The following is a 20,607-nucleotide window of genomic DNA, read 5'->3' as shown; positions in this document are numbered from 1 at the left end:
TTTGGGTCAGGCACAGAGAGACTGAGTTTGACATTCTTGGGTTCTTTTTTCCAGGAGGTTGGATGACAACATTCGGACTGTGGTGAGAGGACAGACCAACGTGGGGCAGGATGGCAGGCAGGTACGTGCACCTCACCTCTGGTAGTGCCAGGGGTTCTCATCTTGGGATGATGACTTGAGGAATGGCCTTGGCAGGCAGAAACCCTCTCCTGTTGTTAGTGAGGTGTTTCTGTGCCTCTTACACTGAACAGCTGCTCTGACCTGCTTTCCCATCACCCTGCGAAGGGAAGGGGATGAGAAATTGATTTAAAGATCAAAAGCAGAACCAGGAGGGCCATGGTTGTGTCCCTCTGAAGCTAATGGTGGAATGAGCAGCATTAAATAGGTACATTTGTTCCTAGGTAGGGATTAATAAGAGGCTATTTGACCTTTTCACTAAGTTGTTTGCTGGAGTATCCTGACTTGTTGGTCGCTGTGCTGATGACTGGCTGCCACTTCCTCTTGCCTCTCCTGTTCAGCTCTTGGATTTTCACTTGTCTTTTGCTTGACAGATGTGTTTGCTGTGAGTACAGCACAGCCATGGCTGCAGGGGTTGGGAGTGCTGAGCTTGGCCCACCTGTCAGCTGATTTTGAGGTGTCACCTGGTGTGACTGTATTTCCTGTGTCTGTCCTGGTTTAGACCAGGAACACTGAACCTTGAACCATCAGTCATGCTGCTTCCCTCAGTGACTTTTGAATATTTCTAATCCCAGCTCTGCCACAGTCTGTGACCTCGAGTGACTTATTTAACCTATCTATGGTTTTGTGTTGCTTTAGATAAATATGGGAGATGCTCATCTCTCGCAGCAGAAGTAGTTTAATCATGCTTGCCTGAGCACTGCTGTTAAACTGGGGATGTGCTTGGGATGTGGCATACCTGGGAGTGGTGCTGCCTGTAATTACTGTGCAGGGGCGAGACAAGAAATCAGCTGGGGAGGCAATTAGAGAAATTGAGGAGGGAGTGGAAGCTAGTGCAGGACTTGGAGAGTTGGTATATGATTGGAAAGCTGGTGCTGTTGTAGCCTTTTGGGCCCATTTGAGGGGATAAAATCGGAGAAGACCACAAAGAGAGGGATTAAGAAGAGCTGTGGGTGAGACTTGCCCTGAGTGCCTCAGGACTTGCAGAGAAGGATGAATGTGGGGAGAGATGAACACAAACAGTGCCATGGGCAGCTGTGCCCCTGGGAGGACGGGAGTGTCTCTGTGCTGTGGAGGTTGGCAAGGTTTGTTTAGAGCTTTGTCCTATGTCTGTGCTTTCTCACTCTTTAATCCCTTTGAAGTTCTGCAAAGCATGTGCAGATGGACCTGGACAGTGTCCTGCTCTGAAGTACCAGGGAGGCAGAGCTGTCTGTGCTGCCCTTTGTTAGTTTGGTTGTAAAGGAACCAATTAAACTCCTGATTAAGTAAAAACCTTGAAGTGTGCATGTGTGTGTCCACGCAGGACATATTTAAAGTAGCCTAGAGCTGTAGTTAATCACAAACATTTCTGTATTTAGCTGTGAATTTTCCTATTTCCCTTGCTTTGCAAGGTAGAAGCAAACTTTTAAGACAGATGCCAGAGCTTGTAGTTGCAATATTCCTGAATATTCCTGGGCTGAGGCCAGCAATCTCCCAGGAGTGTAACTATTGTTTTTTACTTCATGAGATCTTAACAAACACTGAAACCATTCCATTATTTTAAAGTCTTAATTCTCTAGGAAGAAAAATACTCTGATTCTGAAATGCTGTGAGCTTTTTCTTTCCATGTTTCTAACCCAAGCCCACCATTTCACACCTGCACGTGCATTTCTTATGTGAATTGCTGGAACCAGACTGTTGGAGTGGCAGGACTTGGATGGATCTTGAAGGTTAATGCAGTAAAGAAGCATCAGTAAGCTCAGGCCTTGCATATGTGCTGGTCACAGGGACCTGCAGCAAAGAAAGTGCTGGGGAATGCTTGAACTGCATTTCAATCTGAGGTGGAATTTTATATTTGTCTCTCCACAAGCAGAGGAACCCTAGAAGAAACATCTTCTGTTCCCATCAGCCCTGCACTGTGTTCCCTGAGTTGTGTATCCTGTGTGCTGTCTGAGGGAGTGAGGCAGCCCTTTTCACATGATCACCCTGTTGATACCCGACTGTGGGGGTGAAAATCTTGTTTTTCAGCTTCAGCTGCCTGTTCCTGTGCTGAAAAGTGCCTTTGTTTTACCAGCACATTCTCAGGGGAATCAAGGCCACTTGGAAATGTTTTCGTAGAGCAAGAGGCCTGGCATCTCCCAGTTGGAGAGGAAGGGTTTTATTTTCCAGTGCGTGGTAAATTGTTTTGAAACAACTGAAAACAAGGTGCTGTTAAGGCAAGTCAGTGCTGTGCTTATTTACCTTTTCTGGTAATAGTTTGTAGGTTATTTCTTCCACTGATCTTATATTCTTGTGAAATTTGTATCCTCGAGACCGGTATTTCCCTGCAAAATTTGATTGGCATATACACGTGGATAGATAATGTCATCCTGTGAGCCTCTCCCTTAGGAACCCCAGGATGATGATCATTATTGCACTTTATCATAATAACCACAACTGCAAACCACCCTTGATTATCAAGGAAATGGTTGGCAACCAGCTTTTGCAAGAGGTTTGGAACAAAGCTTGAAACCAGCCACAGCAATAAGTTTAATTCAATTTTTTCCCATTTGTAACTCTTACCATAAGAGATGTCTGTAACCTGTAGTGCACAGTACTTGCAGCAGACTGGCTTTTGGAAAAGCCAAAACTTTGTGGAAAACTCCTGTCTTTTGATTTCCATCCCTTGACACACTGAGAGCCAAGAGGAAACTGCAATCCATCGTCTCCTTGAAAGCGTGTGCTGTAAATTAAAGTGCATTTGAACTCTGATTTTGTAGCTGCTTGAATTTCAGTGGGAGCTCAGGATCCTGTGTGTTTAATTGTGAGATTGGGCCTGGATGGAAGGTGTTTTCTAAAAGCCCCTTCAGTCCCATCCTCTCCTAAAAACCCATGATACAAACTGTAATGAGCACTTGCCAGCATTGCCTGTGTTGGAGCTAGAGGAGATGTCCTTGTCCCACGAGTAAATAACAGTTTGAATAAACATCCTTTCAGTCTCTGACTTCCTTCCAAAGGAAACATAAACCTCAGATGCAGTGGCAAAGAAAAAAGGTTCTTGTTTAAGTCAAAGCAATCCAGGAGGGGGTTTTCCTGCTGAGACCCTGCCCATGCTGGTTGCCATCCCTGCTGCCCTCGCAGGTGAGGGAGCACCGTGTGCCTCAGGAAACACTCAGCCTTGCCTTTCCCATCTCCTGTCAGCAGTAACTGCCCAACAAGGGCTTGGAAATCTTGTGCAGGCAACTGATTCAAGTGCTGCCCAAATTGTTGGGGCCTGGGACCCACCATCAACCCACCCAATCTGTTTTTTTTTTAATGATGTGTTCCAGTGATCCAGGCATGTTCCTGGAAGACAAGCTGAGGGTGTTAGCCTTTGACAGCCTGTTTTTGTTTTGGGGAAGGGGGCATTTACCAACTGAGGCCAGCAAAGAGCTTTCTTTCCCTCTCTTGTGGAGGAGCCTTGAAAGCTGCACCTTCCCAGCTGTCCAGGAGAGGGGAGCCCAGCCTCGGTTTTGAGACCAGGATAACGTTTTGCTGATAGTTGATGGCGAGGGAGCGCTGCCAGCAGAGACATGTCTGAATAGTGCTGCATGTTACTCTCCCAGCCAGAGCAATCCAAATCCCAGTCAGACCCATGTGTGGTTTGCAGCTTTGGAAATGTCCTCTCCATGCTCCTTAAGGAAGAGGAGACCCTGGGGGATAGCAAGCTCAGAATCCTAATTGCAGATCCAGCCGTGGTGCTCCCTGTGGTGGAGTCTCCTGTCCCATCCTGTCTGATAGCATGGCAGGGATAACGTTTGGGATAACACTTCTCTGCCCCACTGCCTACTGTGGTGATGGAGCAGGCCTTTGAGGTGAATTGTCGTTAGGGGAAGGATGTAAGAGTAGCTTTTTATAGTCCATCAGCTTTTAAACTGTTTCCCAAATATACACGTGTTGGTATAATTTAGTAGCGAGGTGTCTGAAAAAGCAGATTCTGAACCTAAAAATAAAGGCGATCAAATAGATGTGGCCCCAAAAGTTATTTAAGCAGCTCCCAAGACAGGAATGCTCCCTTCTCCACAAAGCATAATGTTTCCCAGTTCAAAGCATCTGCCTTTTTGAAATTCTGCCCTAGAATTTCCTCCAAATGCAAAAGCCTTAAAATAGTCTGGCTCATTTGGCTTCCCCTTCCTGGTGCGATGTTTCAGTAAAATCTGCAGACAATACCCTGAACCTCAGAAATTATCTCGCTAATGATCCTTTTATGGGAGGAAACAACAGCCGTGGGTGGAACATTCCTCTGCAGGGCGTAACAAAATTTTCCTTGGGAGTCCCAGACTTGGACTATTTTGGATGCCTTGGGAGAGGCTGGGAATGCAGGAGCTGCTGCGGTTCAGTTGTAACAGTTTCTGGGGAGCCAGTGCTATCCGAATTTTTTTCCCCTGCAAGCTTTTTCTCAGAGCTGCTGCTGAACTGAGAGTGTGGGCTGACCTTGCTAAGAGCTGCAGTCCAGTTGTGGCATAATTTCCTCTCTGCCCTGGGGTGTAGTATAAAAAGTTCCCATAGATTTTTCCACCGAGCGTTTAACACGCTCCGTACGGTTTGATGTGTCACTCTTTAGTTGTGTTTATTGCTAAAGCTTCTGCGTGGACTGGCTGTAATTTTTTTGACAGTTGCTGACATGCCTTTACTGGTTGTTTGGCTGAGGCTGCTTCATCTTTCAGGCTTTTGTCCTTGTAGTAAGTAGCCTCTGCCTTTGCTGCTGGTTTTAACCCCTGACAGTAACAGTGCAACCAGGACAAGGTGCCTGGGTGCATAATGGTGAGGTAGCTTTGTCTGATATCCATTTTGGAAAGAGTCAAGACTTCCAAAGGAGTCCCGAGATCCCAAATGGATTCGTGGCTTTATAGTTTGAATCTAAAAGCAAAAAGTACTTCTTTCTGTTATCTCTGGTCCATCTTTGCCTTCCTGCCCTGTGTGCACATGTGCATAAAGTAGATGACTGACATTGCATCAGTAAGGACTGTTTAAAAGAAAAACTTGGTTTATTGCTTAATGTCTCTGACTGCATTAGGGTCTGGCTCAGTAAGTGCTAGAACAAAGTTAAGTGTTAACTAGAAGAGCAAGTGGATGTGTCTGGGCTGGGAAAAGCCTTGGATGTTTCTCATGGCTGGAGATACTGGCTGATAACTTGGATTGCTTTGGTTGGCTCCTTCTTCTTCGTTTTGCTCCATGAGAACAGGGATGTATTTTCTTTTTCGTAGCTCCAGCAGTACAAGAAAAGAGATGGCAGCTGCTGTGGTTAAATAACAGGAATATATCCTTGTTGCCCAGCCTGAACCAGACAGTTCAGTTGGCCATCCCATCCTTTGGTAGCCAGTGCTGTCCTTTCTCCTGGAATGTGAAAATAAACATCTGGGCTCTGCAGCTGTGGAGAGACTCCAACTGCCTGCCCTGCCCTGCCCTGTGTGTGCCTGGCAGTGTTTAGGCCTGTGGAAGGAGGAGGATGTGCCTGGCAGAGAAAAATGCCCACAGGCTGTGGATTTGACAAGGTCATAGATGGAAGTACGTTAAATACTTTTTTGTGTTTTTTTCTTTAAATAGAGATCAGGAAACACTTTGCAATATAGGGAGGAAGAAAGAGATGAAGGTGGACAGTGAGCAGAAGGAAGGAGTGATGCAGGTGTTCCACGTGGCAGAGAGCAGTGGGTGTGTGGTCCTGCCCTGCTGATGGGCTCATCCTGGTTACTGGAGTTTAGAGAGCAGTGTCCTGAGCCACAGGGCAGCTGGTGGACAGTGCCACTGGAGTCAGCAGCTTGTCCTCCCCATCTCTGCATGGGCTGGGTTACAGGCAGTGTCAGCCTGGCAGGCAGGGAGGTGATTTTGTGCCCTGTTTGCATAAACATGCTTAATAAACAGCACTGTTGCTTCAGCCTCTCCCTTTCCCTCCACCTATTTGTGTGGAGGTGGCTTTTCTGACTGCAGGTTGTGTTTCACACTGAACTGAGGCAGTCAGTGCTTTCACATCTCCCTCCTACCGTAGGCACTTGTCTGTCATTTGTTTATTTATTTGAACATATGCTGACTTCCAGCCATCACACTGCAGTGTTGCTTCCTTGGCCACAGTGCCCAGGTTTGGCTCAGGTGGCCGGTGTTGAAATGTCCCTTCAACAACGCTGGGACAGCACTGACTGTCATAAGCTCTTAATAACTAATTAAACCTACGTCTCTAAAATATGGGGGTGCTTTGTGTCACAACCCCTGATGTTGCAAGCACCGTCTTTCAGTTATATTCATTCTCTCCTGCCTGGCTAAGCTTCATCTCCTGGTTTTTTTAATGAATTGGTCATTATTCTGAAATATGAACATATGAAATATGACTAGTGTTAGATTTCCATACATTTTAAGATGGTGAATGGATTGGGATTAAATATTGCGTCTTAAGGTGTGTGATTTTATATATTTTATGAAAAGTCATGCCACAGATCCTGTAAGACTCCAGCTGAGTGATTAAAGTCCCATAATACTCTTTTGTAACCAATGAATAATAAGCAGGAGTTGAGCTGCCAAAATAAATCAAAAGTGAGTTTCATTCAGAGTCATTTCCCTAGTGAATTGTGACAGTTGGACAATGTCCTTCCCTCCTAGAGACACAGTGAGCTTTCTCTAGCCTAGAACACGTTCAGTGAACAGGGTTTCAGGTGAATGGCATGCCAGGAAGAAATAGTGCTGTTGATTCTCATTCTGGCATCACTTTTGCCATCTGCTGCAAAGCTTGGTTCAAGGCAGCAGCAAGTCTGAGCTTGACCTTGCCTTGTGCTTCAGTGTGGATGTGCCTGTCGCTGTCCTGCAGCCTGGGGCTGGGAACAGGGTCGTGTTTGTGCTGGCAAGAGGCAGGTGTTGGTGCTGGTGGTGTCCAAGGCAGTGCAAGCTGCAGAGTGCACGGCCAGTCCTGTGTGGGTTTGATGCCAACAAAGGGAGAAACCCAGTCTGAAAATAGAAATAGGCAGGAGATTGTGTCTTACTGTGGATATTTTTTTTTTGTTTCCTTTTTTTGACTTTTGTTTTGTTGTGTCACATCTTTGGTGTGTATTAATGTTTATTCCAGCTGTGTTGCTTCCGTGCTTACAGCAGTCAAACTGTCAGCAGTTCCACTGGGAAATGCCTGCTTGGAGGGTTCCTGCTAGGGTTGTCCATTCCACTTGCTTATATCTTTCCTTTAAGGTCTCAACCTGTGCTGGTTTGGGCTGGGGAACAGAGAGAGCCACTGTGAAGAAAATTAACTCATCCAGCCCAAACCAACACACAACCTGAAGATAAGTTCATCTTGCAAAATCTGATGCAACTCGAGTGGTTGCTAAACTTACCCTCATGGAAATCCAACGGGGCTCTGATATTGCAGATATCCCCAACTGCAGCGTGCAAGCCCATCAGGAGACAAATCAGCTGAAATCCCTCAGGCATTGACAGACTCCCCAGGTAAATTTAGTGGGCTTTCCTCCTGATCAAACAGAAGCAGGCAGCTCCATGATGGAGTGAGGGCAAGCAGAGGTGTGTGTCATTGCCGAGGGCACTCGGTTATCCAGCGCTGGAGGAGAGGCCCTGCAGGACCAGGTGTGTCCCAGGCACAGGGAGGTGCAGCAAACAGGGCAATCAGGGTGTCAACAGAAGTGGGGAGCAGAGACTCCCAACTTGGCTATTTCAAAACAGATAAGGGAAATAATCAGTGTCTGCACGGGGAGTTTCTCCTGCGTGATAATGGTGTTTAACGAGTTGAGTTGGGCGTGGGGGAAGGCTGTGGCCACTCACCTGCCTTGTGATGGGGCTGTAGTAACCCAACACGAGGTCTTGATGAAGCTGTAGTAGCCCAGCATGAGGTCCAAGCCTGTTGAAGACCTAAAGGCTTTACTAGAGCGCCGTGCAACTCACACAATTAGCATTTAAAGGGCCACACTGCTCCAGTGCAAATTAGGTGCATGACTGTAAAACTTGTGTAAAATTACTCACTGGAGCAAGACCACTCAAGCCACTGTCCCAGCACATCACCACCTTTCTCGTGCTGCAGACACCGGTGTGCAGGGGGTGCAGTGTAAACTGACAGCTGGGAGGGGTGTTGGACCAGCCCAGGAGTGCAGTTTGGGGGTTAAGCTGCAAGGTTTTGACCAGCACAACCTGGAAATCACCTCTCCACCCCCTGTGTCTCTCAGTTTGTACAGCTGTTCAGAATGTGGGGTTTGATTTCTAAGCACAATTTGGGGTTAAGTGAAGGGGCAGTAATAGCAATTTTAAGCCTCGTGCAGTGTCGGACGTAATCTGCTGATATAAAGTGTTCTGTGCAGCCTGAGCGGTTGAGATTGCAGCTGATGATACAAAACTCTCTTCTTTAGTGACAGTTGTAGTGGTTATGTACTATTTGCTGAAATCCTAGGGTAGAAATCTGCTAAAATCAAACCCAAGGGTGTTTGAGCCCTTCAGGTTTGCCTGCTCGGGGTTATCACTGGCACAGCTGCGGTGCAGCGTCGTCCTGCTCTGACAGACAAGCCCAGGCTTCAGCTGCATTTTTTATCCCTGGCTGTAAAACTTGAGGGCTTTGTCTAAAATGAAATCAGTCTGAGAATCACAGTATATTTCCCCCCTTTCTCAGTCTGGAGGGACTCATTTGTATGAGGTTTCAGGGCAGAAATTGCAAGGCTGGTCACACTGTGCGAGGGTTTCTTTGAAATCCCCGCGGCCGAGGCTCCTCCGAGGGTTGGGGATGGGAACTTATTTTTAGTGCTGGGTTAGATTTTCATTGATCTGGGCTGTAAGTGTGGCAGCAAATGAAAGAGGCATTAACACTCGGTATTCAAGAGCGGGGACCGGTCCAGGAGCATTAAATTCTCAGCATCCTGACCGCAGCCCAATTCGTAACATTAAAAATACATTTGGATGCTGTGAATTTGGCAGATGTCAAGTGTCTATAAAACACTTAGTAGAGGGCAGCTTTCTGATGTGAATAATAACATTCAATTGAAATATATATTGGCTAGAATCAAATAAAACTAACACGTTTCTAGCACAACAACAGTGAGCAAATAGAAACCATCAAGGTATTTTAACCATTACTGGGGAAATAACAGTGTTAGTTCAGTGAATTCCCAAGCTCAGGGTTTCCCAAGCAAGCAAACTTCCTTTGAAAATTCACTTTTTCCCCCAGTTCAGTGACATTTTGTAGTAACATACAGGCCTCTCAATTCCTATTTGCATATTTCCTAGTATTTAATTATTTTCTTGCACAAGATTCCTGATAGGGTGAATAAAGAGGTATTTAGAAATCAACACACCCACTAATGAGATGCTTCTCGATAGAGTGATGTGGCAGGTCTGTACCTGGGCTGGGAGGGGAGGAGGTGGCTGTGTCCATCTGCAGTGCTGGGGGGATTTGGAGACACTGACTGTAATTCCCTGGACTGGTTTTTTTTTTGGTTGGAATATTGTTGCTGACACTGCTTTTGTGTGTATGAATGTCAACCTGGCACTGTAAGTCACTGGAACATAACCCTTTAAAGAATACATCCCTTCCAGATCTTATGAATCAGTTGTGGGCTTGTCCCACCTCTCCCTTGGGTTATTTTCTTTCCTCCTTTTGCTGCTTGGAAGAGCTCGTGTGAAAAGTTGACACGAGGAATGATGTCCAGACTGACCTTAGGAGTTGCTTGGGATAATGCCAAAGAAAGCTGTGTTTTAGGCAGTCTTTTAGTGATTGATGATTTACCTCTGCTCCCTATTGTTTTATACTGGTGCATTTGGACTCATTTCCTGTCGCATCTCAAGGTGAAGGAGGTTGAAGAGCTGTAGCTGATTCATGTGCTGTGTTTCTTGCCCTCCAGCTTTGGAGAATGTGATAAACAGCCGTGTCACTCACTGTGTGCCCAGCTTACCTGGGCTCTGGCTGTGAGCCAGACTTGGGTCTTCCCCTTCCCGTGTGCGGTTTCTCAGCCTTCTGCTTTTTACCTCAGCTGTGGACACAAGAGCAGGGGAGCTCCCACTGTGTAAATACTGGCTGAGAAATGGGGGTGGCTAAAAATACATCGTGGTCTTACACTGGGGGATCCCCTTGTCATGGTCTAACTCTGGGGGATCTCCCATGTGATCCCCCCCCAAAGAACTGTGTTTTGGGAACCTGCTTCTGTGGGTGCTGGAGCTGCACCTCCCCAGGACCTATACATGGATCTGGGCAGTGCCCACAGAGGCACCCCCAAAAAGCAGGACACCCCAACATCTCCTGCTTCCCTCCTGCATCCAGACAGTGCTCCCGAGCCCGCGCCGGGGCGGGAGATCGGACACTCTACACCGGAGAAGGAGGAAAGTGATCCGTGGCCTGTCTTGTATGCAGCTCTCTGTCTGGAGTCTCTCACCCTGGGGCTGGTCCTGCCCTCTTTGCTAAATTTACAGTTGTCAGAGCAGCAGGGAGCCCTGGGGTCAAACGTTACAGAAGCAGCCACGGACACTGCCGACCGCTGGCTCTGCTCCCCCGGGCAGTCCAACCCTCCCCACGCCGTGTTTCTCAGCTGGTACCCAACATTCATGGACTCAAGAGGTTGCATAAAGTTGAATAAATAATGCTGATGGGTTAATTGTAGCTTGCAGGCTCAGTTGTTGATTAGAGTCATATGGTGTTTTTCCAGTACATCGCAACCTTCATTTCAACATCCTTGTTTCGTATAACCACAACAGATTATATATCCAGTCTCTTTATTTATCCGTGGTCCTCTGCCCCTGAAATGAACCACCCTTGGAGGGAAGGAAATGCAATAACTCAGCTCCTGGTCGCTGTTTGGGGTGTGTGCATTTACATGTTTCCCAGTTGCGCTGATGAGGAAACCAATGAATTAGTAACGCAAGGTGAACCCTGCGTCAGGCCACAGCTGGGAGATCGCTGCCTGCCGTTCATCAGGGGAACCAGATCTGCTGGAATAAAGGCAATTCCCGCTCTCCTGATATTGCTTTTGTTAGTATTTCTGGCCAAAATAAACGTATTAATAAAACAATAACAAAAGCAGTAAAAAAAAAAAAGCTTTTAAAATTCATGATTCACTGTTGTAGCAGGAGCAGAGTGTGAAGGGAAATGAATTTTTCCAATACAGTGTAGCCTTGAACAGGGCTGTGGTTTCCCCTCTCCTTTTACAGCTGAAAGAATAATCATTAGGTCCATTAGTAAACTTCTGTATTACGGCTTGAGCAATTAGACCTACTTTCATGCCCTAGATGTTGGTTTTCTATCCCTTAATAACACCATTTATTAAAGATGAGGTGTTTTCTTATAATTGAAGTTTGTTTTTCCTTGGTTTTGCTCTTTGCTTTACTCTGTCTTTGCAGTGACCAGGAAGGTGGTGGATTTTCTCCATTATTGGTTAATTTTCTGTGTTTCTTTCCTCTGCACACAGTATTTTACTTTCAGATGCTACAGTTTGATTGTTACAGCAAAAAGAGGTTTCATTGGTTTCTTCAAACTTTCTTTTGGTTCTTTTTAATTATAGTTACGCAAGAAATAACACTTTTAATTCATATCTGAACTTCCCACCAGATCTGTCTGACAGGGCCCTCCTGACTTAAAAAAAACATAGATTTTCATGCGGTGTTACTTTCAGCGAGTCTGAAAATGTGTGTTTGAAGAAATGTTTTCATCTCTAAATGTAAATTATATATTTACTGCATAAATGTATATATTATAGAATGAATTAGTGTCTTCTGACTCAAGTAAGGAATATGCAGCTCCTTTTCAGGAGGATAGATAAAGATTGATGACTTAATGGCTGAGCAAATATTTGGAAGAAAGTTTATGAGCAGTTCTGATTTACTCAAGACTGTTAAGTTTGCTGTTGAGTTCCCTGGGTGGTTTTTTCTTTTTGGTTTTTTATCAGTTATGGAAGTGTTTCCCTTTCTCTGAGGCACTCGATGCAGGATTTGAACAGAGCGGCAGCTGCTGCTCGGTCTCTCCCCCCCAACCCCAGCCACGTAATTTCTCCCAGCAGCAGGAGGCCACAGTTCTTTAATTCATCAGATGGGGCAGAGCACATGTTGTCTCCTTTGTGTTTTTCCAGAGTCTGTAAGGAGGTAAAAGCTACAAGTGTCAGGACCAGGTGATGACACTTATTTTTGGCAGTTTTAAGTGTTCAGGGACGGAACCCCATTTTGCTTTGGTCGCTGTTCCAGAGGCAGTTTTTAGGTGGGGAGTTTGCCCAGCACTGCATGTGCTGGTTTCCACCCAGCAGTAGGAACGTGTTCTTCAGGTGTAAACCAGTTTTCCTGTAAATAGTCTCTGCTGGTTTTTGTCACAATATTATTAAATAGCACCGTGACCTGTTAGAGAAATAGATTGAGTGTTGTTTCCTCACAGTGAGCAAAGAGAAACTGCTCATATGTGGGCAGCTAGAAATCCTTGCAGGGCTGTTACCTGAGTATAAGTTGTAGGCAATAACTTTGGAAAAGGTCTCTATATCAATAAATGATGTTCTATCTCATGGGGAAAACAGATGAGATTTTCCCCTTGTGCATAGGGATTCTAATGTAAAACCTGTGAGACCTGGAATCCTCACTCACAATATTGTTTACTCTGAATTTGCTTGCTGAAGGCTGTCAAGAAGAAAAGGCTTTGAGCTGTGAATTGATGCTTAAAGTAGAAACTCAAATGCTCTCTGCCTTGGAGACAAGTTGGAGATGCCACCTGAAGGGGAAGGATTGTGGTGGATGATTGGAGGTCTTCGAGTTCACCTAGGCAGTCATGCCATGGAGAGCTGCTGTGGTTGTTGTCCAAGCTTGCATCTGAAAAGCTCTAGGAGAGAGGAAAGGGATCAGAGAAGTGCCTAAGAAGTGTACAGCACATTGGGAATTTGGGGGGTCCTGATGTGTCTGCATTGCTCTGTTGTGCTGTGTGGGGTGCAAGATCTCCCCAGACTCGTCACAGCTGATCCCCTGTACCCTCCCCGTGGTCCTGCATGAGATCTTAACAAACACCTGTCCCTGCAAGTTGGTTTAGGGTGATCCAGTTTCTTTCAGTTGGCTTTGGGTGTGAAGGAGGATAACACCTCCTTTTGGAGAATCTTTGGATAAATCCTCATCCTTCTGAAGAGTTCAGCTCTGACTTCTCTGGGATCACGCAGGGAAATTAGGATTTGACATCAGTGCTGAAGCAAAGGGAAACACAGCAATTGGCATCTGTGAAGAATTTCAGGCTGACTTTTTTTTTTTTTTTTTTTTTAATACAGACCTATCCAAGTCTCAGGCTGTGCAGGGCAGTTGCTGCTTGCTTAATAACCCACTTGAGTAATGTGCTGCAACCGTGGTCTGGGCCTGAGTACAGAGACAGAGTTAAATATGTTGAAAGGAGCGTTCTTTGGTTCTTTGGTTTGCACTTAATCCACAAGCCTTTAAAAGGAGGAGAAAATTTAATTCTAGAAGGTGGCCAGGCTGGAGCCCAAGAAGAGGCCTGGGGAAGGTGTTCAGTCCTGGTACAGCCATCCCTGCTGCCCATTTGTGTGTTCATGTCCTTTAGTGAGCATCTGCCTCTGTGGCACCAATCAATAAAGTGTTAACTTTCACATGATTCAGAAGATATTTCAGAGGAGACTTTTTTTCTTTCCCCCCCTCTGGAAAATGAATTATAAATCGTCTCCAACTTTTATACTTTTATTATAACGCAGCTATGTTCCAGCAAAAGCTCCTGGCAGATCGTTTCCTCATACATTTCCAAATGAAGATGTGTTAAATTTATTTGCTGAAGGAACTTGTAGCTTGTGCTGTAACCTTGGTCATGGGACTGGGTATAAAAACAGAGGGATAGAAGCCCACTTAACAGCGGGAAACAAAGTGGAGCTGGAGCTGGAAATGTTATCAGACTGGGAAGGCAAAACGTGTTGAGTTACTTCAGAAGTCAGATTTTGGACATGTGATTTTTGGACATGTGGCTTCACTCATGGAATCCACGTGTAGTTCACGCTGGTTGTGTGAGGTCAGGGTGCACCATGGTTGTTTAAAGGGGACCAGGTGCCCCAAGAAACTTGCAGTAAAATAGCACAAAAATCCAAGTGAGATCCATTTCCTGGGCTCGACCCTCTTTGCCTGCTAAACTTGTGCCCTCTCTTCTTTCCTCCTTCCCAGAGGAAAGAGCCATTCCTCCTGCAGGTGGGTGGGAGAGCTGCCCACTCTGAAGGAATCAGCATCATGCTTTCCAGCAGGATAATATCCTGCTAATTCAGGGAGGGGTTTAGGCAAGCACTCTGTGTTCTATATGTAATCTTGTGTATTTTTAAATTAGAATTAATGGTGATCATAGAGGTTTTGTGGAGGTTTGATTTTTCTGCTCTAAATATGTATTGATCAGGAGTAAGTTCTACCTGTTTTTCCACACTGAGTCCATCAAATTCATTCCAGTAACCTTAAACCTGTTTATAGTTCTTACTGCAGAGCTGCTTTCATAGAATATCTCAGATTTTGCCAAAGCATTATTGTAAAATGGATACTGAAACCCTGATCCACTCAGGTTAAATGTTCCAGCATGGTACATTGACTTTTGTTGTGCTGAGGATATTTTCTTCATAAGAAAACTGCTCCCCTCCACTGCCCCAGCCCAGGGGCTGTCGAGAGCAACTGTGTATTTCTTAGAAGGTGAAAAATGAATGCAGATTTTCTTTCCACTCTGACCTTGTTTCTTTTCCAGGCTCTGGAAGAAGCCCAGAAAGCCATTCAACAGCTCTTTGGTAAAATTAAGGATATTAAAGACAAGGCTGAAAAATCTGAACAAATGGTGAGCAGCACTTTCTTTCTGGCTTTTGGAAGGGAGGGAAACACTGACTTTTGCTGCCAGTTCATGTTAAGAATGGAACATTTTTGTCTTTGGTCCTGCTGACTGGTTGGCAATTTGCTGTCAGGCATGTGTTGAACCTGTACCTTTGTCCTTGAATTAACAGGGCTGCAGAGCTGACACCTCTGCAGTCCCAAAGAGGACAGAGCAGCTTCTTATCTCCCGAAGATGTTATTGCCGTGGCTTGATATTTAACCAGACTCTTGTATTTTCATTCACCAGGTTAAGGAGATCACACGGGATATCAAGCAGCTGGATCACGCCAAGCGTCACCTGACCACCTCCATCACCACCCTCAACCACCTCCACATGCTGGCAGGGGGGGTGGATTCACTGGAGTAAGTCCTGTGGGAATTTTCAGGGGTTCTTTGACAGCACTGCTGAGTTGTGAAGTTTGGTGCAGTCCTCTGCGTGGATCTGTGGATTTTTTGGAGGGAATTTTGCTAAACGAGCTGCGGTTCTTGATTTTTGCTGGCAGATCCTTCCTGTGCAGCTCTGAGTGACCTCCAGCCCGTGCTGCTGTGTTTAAAAGTTGGCAGCATCGATTGCTTGAATTGCTGTGTTGATCCTTGGTGATAAGGAACAGTCTGACTTCATTAAGGAGCAAGTCAGCCTGTGCAGTTGGGTATCCTCATTAGGGATGTGCTCTTGGGTATTTGGGGGGGATTTTTATCACTCACATCTTAAACTGTGATGAGTTCTCTTTCTGGTGAAGGCCTGCTCTAGTTTTCATTCTAGCATGAGCTTAAGGAAACCTTACAGCTTGTACTGGAGGTTAAATATTTCTAATAATCCTTTCTGGGTTTTTTGACGTGCTTGAGGAGCACACAGGCTAGAGAAACACAGTTTTTTACACGTTGCATCTGCAAAGCTGCAAGTCCCAGGCACAGCCTGTTCTCGGGTTGTAGCAAATTCTGCACGAACGCTGGGTTGTTAAGTGCCGAGAATAAAATTTTACTTAGGCTGCTGTCTCCACTGGAACGATCCTAAAGGATGATATAAAAATAAATTAACTTGATTTTCTTTTTTTTTGCTGTCAGTTCCCTGTGAAAGTTATTAACAGAAAATTCAAGGCTAATGGCTTTTCAGCATCGCTCTCCTCCCTGAGAAGCTCTAACTCACACTTTGTGTGCGATGACGAATGGCTTCACTCGGGTCATTATAGTGAAATAACATTTACTGCCTCTGGACCCATACTGGGAAGCGGATGCATTCAGTAGTTTACATGTTCTTTGCCAAGTGTTGCTTTTGACATTTATGGTTTTTTTTCTTTTTGAGGCATTGTTAGATGTGTGCCAGATTGGTTTATTTTAGCATCGGTTAAGTGAAATTTTAATGCTGCACTGGAATGTTAATGAAGAGTTGTGTATTTTAGAAAAATAAATTTCAATAGGGGACAGGCACAACCCAGTGGGGATGAAGTAACCTGTGGAATTACCACCCAGGATTTTCATTGCATCTGCCTTTGTAAATTTTTAATTTCCTCTGCAGGGCTATGACCAGGAGGAGACAATATGGGGAAGTTGCCAACCTTCTCCAAGGTGTTGTGAATGTTTTAGAGCACTTCAACAAATATATGGGAATCCCTCAGATTCGACAGCTCTCTGAAAGGTAAAAGGTTCAAATCCTGAGCACTTACTTTGCTGCTGGGAAGGAAGGTTAGGAAATGCATTGGGCAGGTTCAGTGTCTCAAGGATGTGAAGGCTGGACATGGTCCTTTGAGCTTTTTTTTCCAGCCAAAGCAAACGTGTTAAAATTGGACACAGTTTGCTCAAATCTTGAGCAACCCATTCTGTTAAAGAACAGTAATTAGTATGGATGTGATTCATGAATGTTCTGTGCTTCTCATTGACTGGCTTTTCATTTTCTTACCTGGAGTGATTCTGCTGAGATTTGAGGCTTGTAGCCAGTCTTCCCAAACTGGCATGCAGCACACCTGACTGCTCTAAACACTTCTGCTGGGCCTGTGTAGTCTTGTGTAGATTTTCCAGTGTGGAGATACATTAGAATTTAATTGGGTGAGTTTTGGTGCAACTCCCACAGCGAGTCCCCGCCATTCTCAGCAGTAGCAGGTGAAGGCTCAGTGGTGGCTCAACCACCACATCTTGGCTTCATTTGGGATGTGACAGCTGGGTGTCAAGGGAACAAGGCCCTTCCTGTTGTAGGGGATGTTGCTGACCCTGCCTGAGATGACTTTGCTCATTACAGAGGTACTGGAAGGAGTCCTCCAGGCACAATAATTTATTTTTTTGGTGACTCCCTTTGCTAAAACGGCAGCTGGCTGCCTGTGCTGTTTAGTGATGGAAACAGTGTTTGAATGATTTGTTTGTAATGTTTTCATGTAAATCTGTTGGACTTTTCTTTACGGTGTAGATACCTCTTCCAGAAACCCCAGATGGAATCCATGAGACAGAGCAGAAGAAAAAACCACTCTGAATCTAGAGAGAGGGATGGGGCTTTGTTTTAACAAGGCATTTGACCATAAGCATTTGCTTAAATGAACATGAACATCAAGGAAATGTAAACATATATCAGTGCTCTTCTGAATTTAGGCTGCTGTCTGTTGCAGCCTCATGCTCAGAAAGATTGCTTGCTTCATTTTCTTCCAGAGTGGTAATGCCCTTTGGGCAGAAACCTGCTTGTCTTTGGCCTATTTTAAGGCCAAATATAATTTAACCCCTGGTCCAGAATTCTGGCTGGTTTTCCCTTTCTGGTGGATGATTATTTAATGCTTTTGTAGTTGCTGATCGTTACAAAAGCGAATTCAGGCTGCTGCTAAAAGGCACGGTGGTTTCGAGTCAAGCCAGCGAGACTGGCAAGGACGTGGAGGAAAACTTCTTTTGTTTTATTCTCCCTTCAAGATAAGGATCTGAAAAGCTCAAGAAAGTCTGTTCCTCCTATTTTTAGAATTGCCTCGGCAGGGTTTTCCTTCCAGTGTTTATACAGGGAGAGTTGCACCATCTGGTAGTGATAGAGGCGGCTGCTTGTGGGGCGAAAGGAGCTGCACTGGGGTGCTGCTGGGAGCTCTTTGCTGCTCTCACATCCAGGCAGAAAATTCCTGCAGGGAGGTCTGTGGCACCGTAATTCTGCTTTGGAGTTTGACTGTTACGTGTGGGTATCAGGGCCTGATTTGGAGTTGACTTTTCTCTCTCTCTTTTGCTTGGAAATCCTTTCGTGATTCATGAACCGTCAGAGGCAGTTTGCCTGGCTTCTTGCAGTGATATTTTTAGACTGTGAAGTCGCTGGGGTTTGATATCTCATGGATTTGTTTAAATGGTGCAAGTGAAGCCTCTGGGATGTTTGGGAAGGCAAGAAATGCTTTAGTGGAGGTTGGCACGGAGCTGTGACAGTAACCAATGTCTGTTATATACAATAAGTCTATTATATAGAGTGCTAAACGAGCAGATTCTGTTGCTTTCTGTAATAAAGAGCCTCTCTTTCTTGGCGTGAATGGAGTGAAGCCAAGTATGAATGGGAAACCATGGGAAGGAGAAGTGCCTGCTCAGTGGTGTTGGATGTGCTCTTTGTCATGGGGTATTCAATTTAGCTTCCTGCTCCTGGATGCTGTGAAAAGTAATGATGTGTTTTTAATGTTGTTTTCCACCTGTTCTGTCCCTCTGAAAATAACCAAACAAAATCCCACTGTATTCACTGGAAACCTGGACTGAACTCTCAGTGGTTGGCTTCTTGTGCTTATCCTGTTGAATATTGACGTGCAAATGTCACAATTCATGTCCAAATGTAAATATTTTCCTCATAGTGTTCCTAAAACAACTTCTGATGTGGTGCTTTGGAAGTTGTTGGAGTAAATAGGAATATTTTCTTATCTCTCAATCCTCTTCTGTTTTCTGTCTGTAGAGGGGGAGGTGCAATTAGTGGTCACAAACCCACCCATGAAAGTGGTCGAGCAGGCCTAGCAGATAGTGGAAAAAAGCCTGGAAAGTATTGAGGAGAAAGATGATTACAAGTTTGCCACAGGAAAACAGGCTGGCTCAGCCTTTCTTTATCTCAGCAAGCTGCCAGGCGTGGTTTAAGATTTCTGGTAGCTTTGGCTGAAGGAACTGTGGTTTCTAGTAATTTCATGTCATTTGAAACAAAACAGTGGGTTTTCTTCTTTTTATTTTTTAAAGGCAGGGGAATCAGAGAACAGAAGCCACTAATAATAAAACAGAAGTCAGAGAAACAGAAATCATTAATATTTGGATAACCAAAGGGTTTGGCACATGTGAGCAGCCCCAGGAAAAGGCAATTCCCTACTGCGTGGGATGCAGGATCGCTGCTGGGATGCCCCAGCACATTTCTGGGGGAATCTTGTCATGGAAAGATACCCTTATCAAACTGACCTGAGGATCTCAGAGGTCCTAAATCTGTTATCTGGGGTTGCTGAGCCTTAGTGGGCAATTCACTTTATTCAAGTGGTTAAACACACAGACACGTGCAGGAAGGTCCTTCAGTGGTAAATGCGAGCACAGCCGCTCGTGGGGTTGAGACTTTTATCCCTCCAGTTTCCATTGCATGGGAATTATTGGGAATTATTGAAAGGCTCACAGCTTTCCATGGGGGCAGTAATCTCTAGTGGCTAAAGCAAGTGCCCCCTCCCTCCCCCTGTATTCTCTGCCTAAAGCAATGGCACTGTAAAGAGGTGGCAGAAAGGTTTTCATGTTTCTAGGCGACAAAAATAATAATAATTGTGAAAATAATTGTGTGTGTGCTTATGTAAAGAGTGGTAGTTACTGGGAGGGCAGTGGGGTTCCCTGTCCTTGCTCACACCTAGACCTTTGGCTGCTTTGGTGGCTCTGCCCCATCCCTCTCTTACAAAATATGAAGGAAAAAGAAAAAGGTTAAAACTCCTTCTCACTGTTTGCTTTTCAGAGATTTTTAAGCAGGACCTATTTTTAAAAAATATATATTTTTAACATCCCACTTCAGCAAGGCATTCCTGTAAGTTTCTTAATTTAAGGACATGAGAATCCCCATTAAGACTATCCTTAAGTACTTTCCTGAATCAGAGCCTAAAACAACAAAGCCCGTGGACAGGGGTTTTAACTGCTTGACAGAGCCTCTTTTAAATTTGTTGAGTCTTTAGGAATCTGGCTGCTGCTCTTTTCAGTGCCTCCACTGTGCTGCACTGCAGCTGTTGTCAAATAGGAAGGTCCCTGTAGCCACTCATAGGGAAAGAAGCACCACTGCTAATAGCTTCCAGTTGTTTATACTGCTCATTATGCTCATTAATTTCTGTATTCTGACCCCTGATACAAAAGATTTCTTGCTTCTCGATTATTTGAAAGATAAAAGTTTTCAATCCGTGTTTACTGTCTCTTTTTCTTCTTTTTTGCCCCTTTTTCTGAAGGGCTTCTCACATGAACTGCTGGTGCTTTCTTGTACAATTTAAGCAGGCGTAAACCTGTAGTTGTGGCTGCTGAGCTGGGTTCCTCCTTACTGCTTAAATTTCCCATTCTGTTTCAACATATTAGTGAATCCCTTTTGTTTCACAGTTAGGAAGGTGTTAACTGGGAATCTTTACCTGGAAGAGCAGAGGAGTTTCTGAACATTCCTGTGCAGCAGAGAGCTTAAGTGAGAATTATGTTTGACACTGCAGGCAGGAAGCTGTTCCAACAAAATCCCCATAAATAAATCTTGGGGAAGGC

At 45.0% G+C, this 20,607-nt stretch overlaps 1 protein-coding gene across 2 annotated transcripts in view; it reads left to right on the top strand.

Moving 5' to 3' along the window:
• VPS53 (VPS53 subunit of GARP complex) overlaps positions 1-20,607 on the top strand; it is a 62,939-nt gene that overhangs the window by 3,961 nt on the left and 38,371 nt on the right. For both annotated transcript variants that reach the window (XM_050321790.1, XM_050321789.1), the window contains exons 4-7: positions 55-121; positions 14,816-14,902; positions 15,182-15,297; positions 16,451-16,570. In XM_050321790.1, the coding sequence (XP_050177747.1) occupies positions 55-121; positions 14,816-14,902; positions 15,182-15,297; positions 16,451-16,570 (390 nt within the window). The remainder of the gene's footprint in view (positions 1-54; positions 122-14,815; positions 14,903-15,181; positions 15,298-16,450; positions 16,571-20,607) is intronic.

The sequence above is a fragment of the Myiozetetes cayanensis genome, unplaced genomic scaffold (genome assembly GCF_022539395.1).
Source record: "Myiozetetes cayanensis isolate MyiCay16 unplaced genomic scaffold, myiCay2020 scf27, whole genome shotgun sequence".
NCBI lineage: Eukaryota > Metazoa > Chordata > Aves > Passeriformes > Tyrannidae > Myiozetetes > Myiozetetes cayanensis.
The sequence above is the reverse complement of the archived record's forward strand: the minus strand, read 5'-3'. Positions and strand labels throughout refer to the sequence as shown.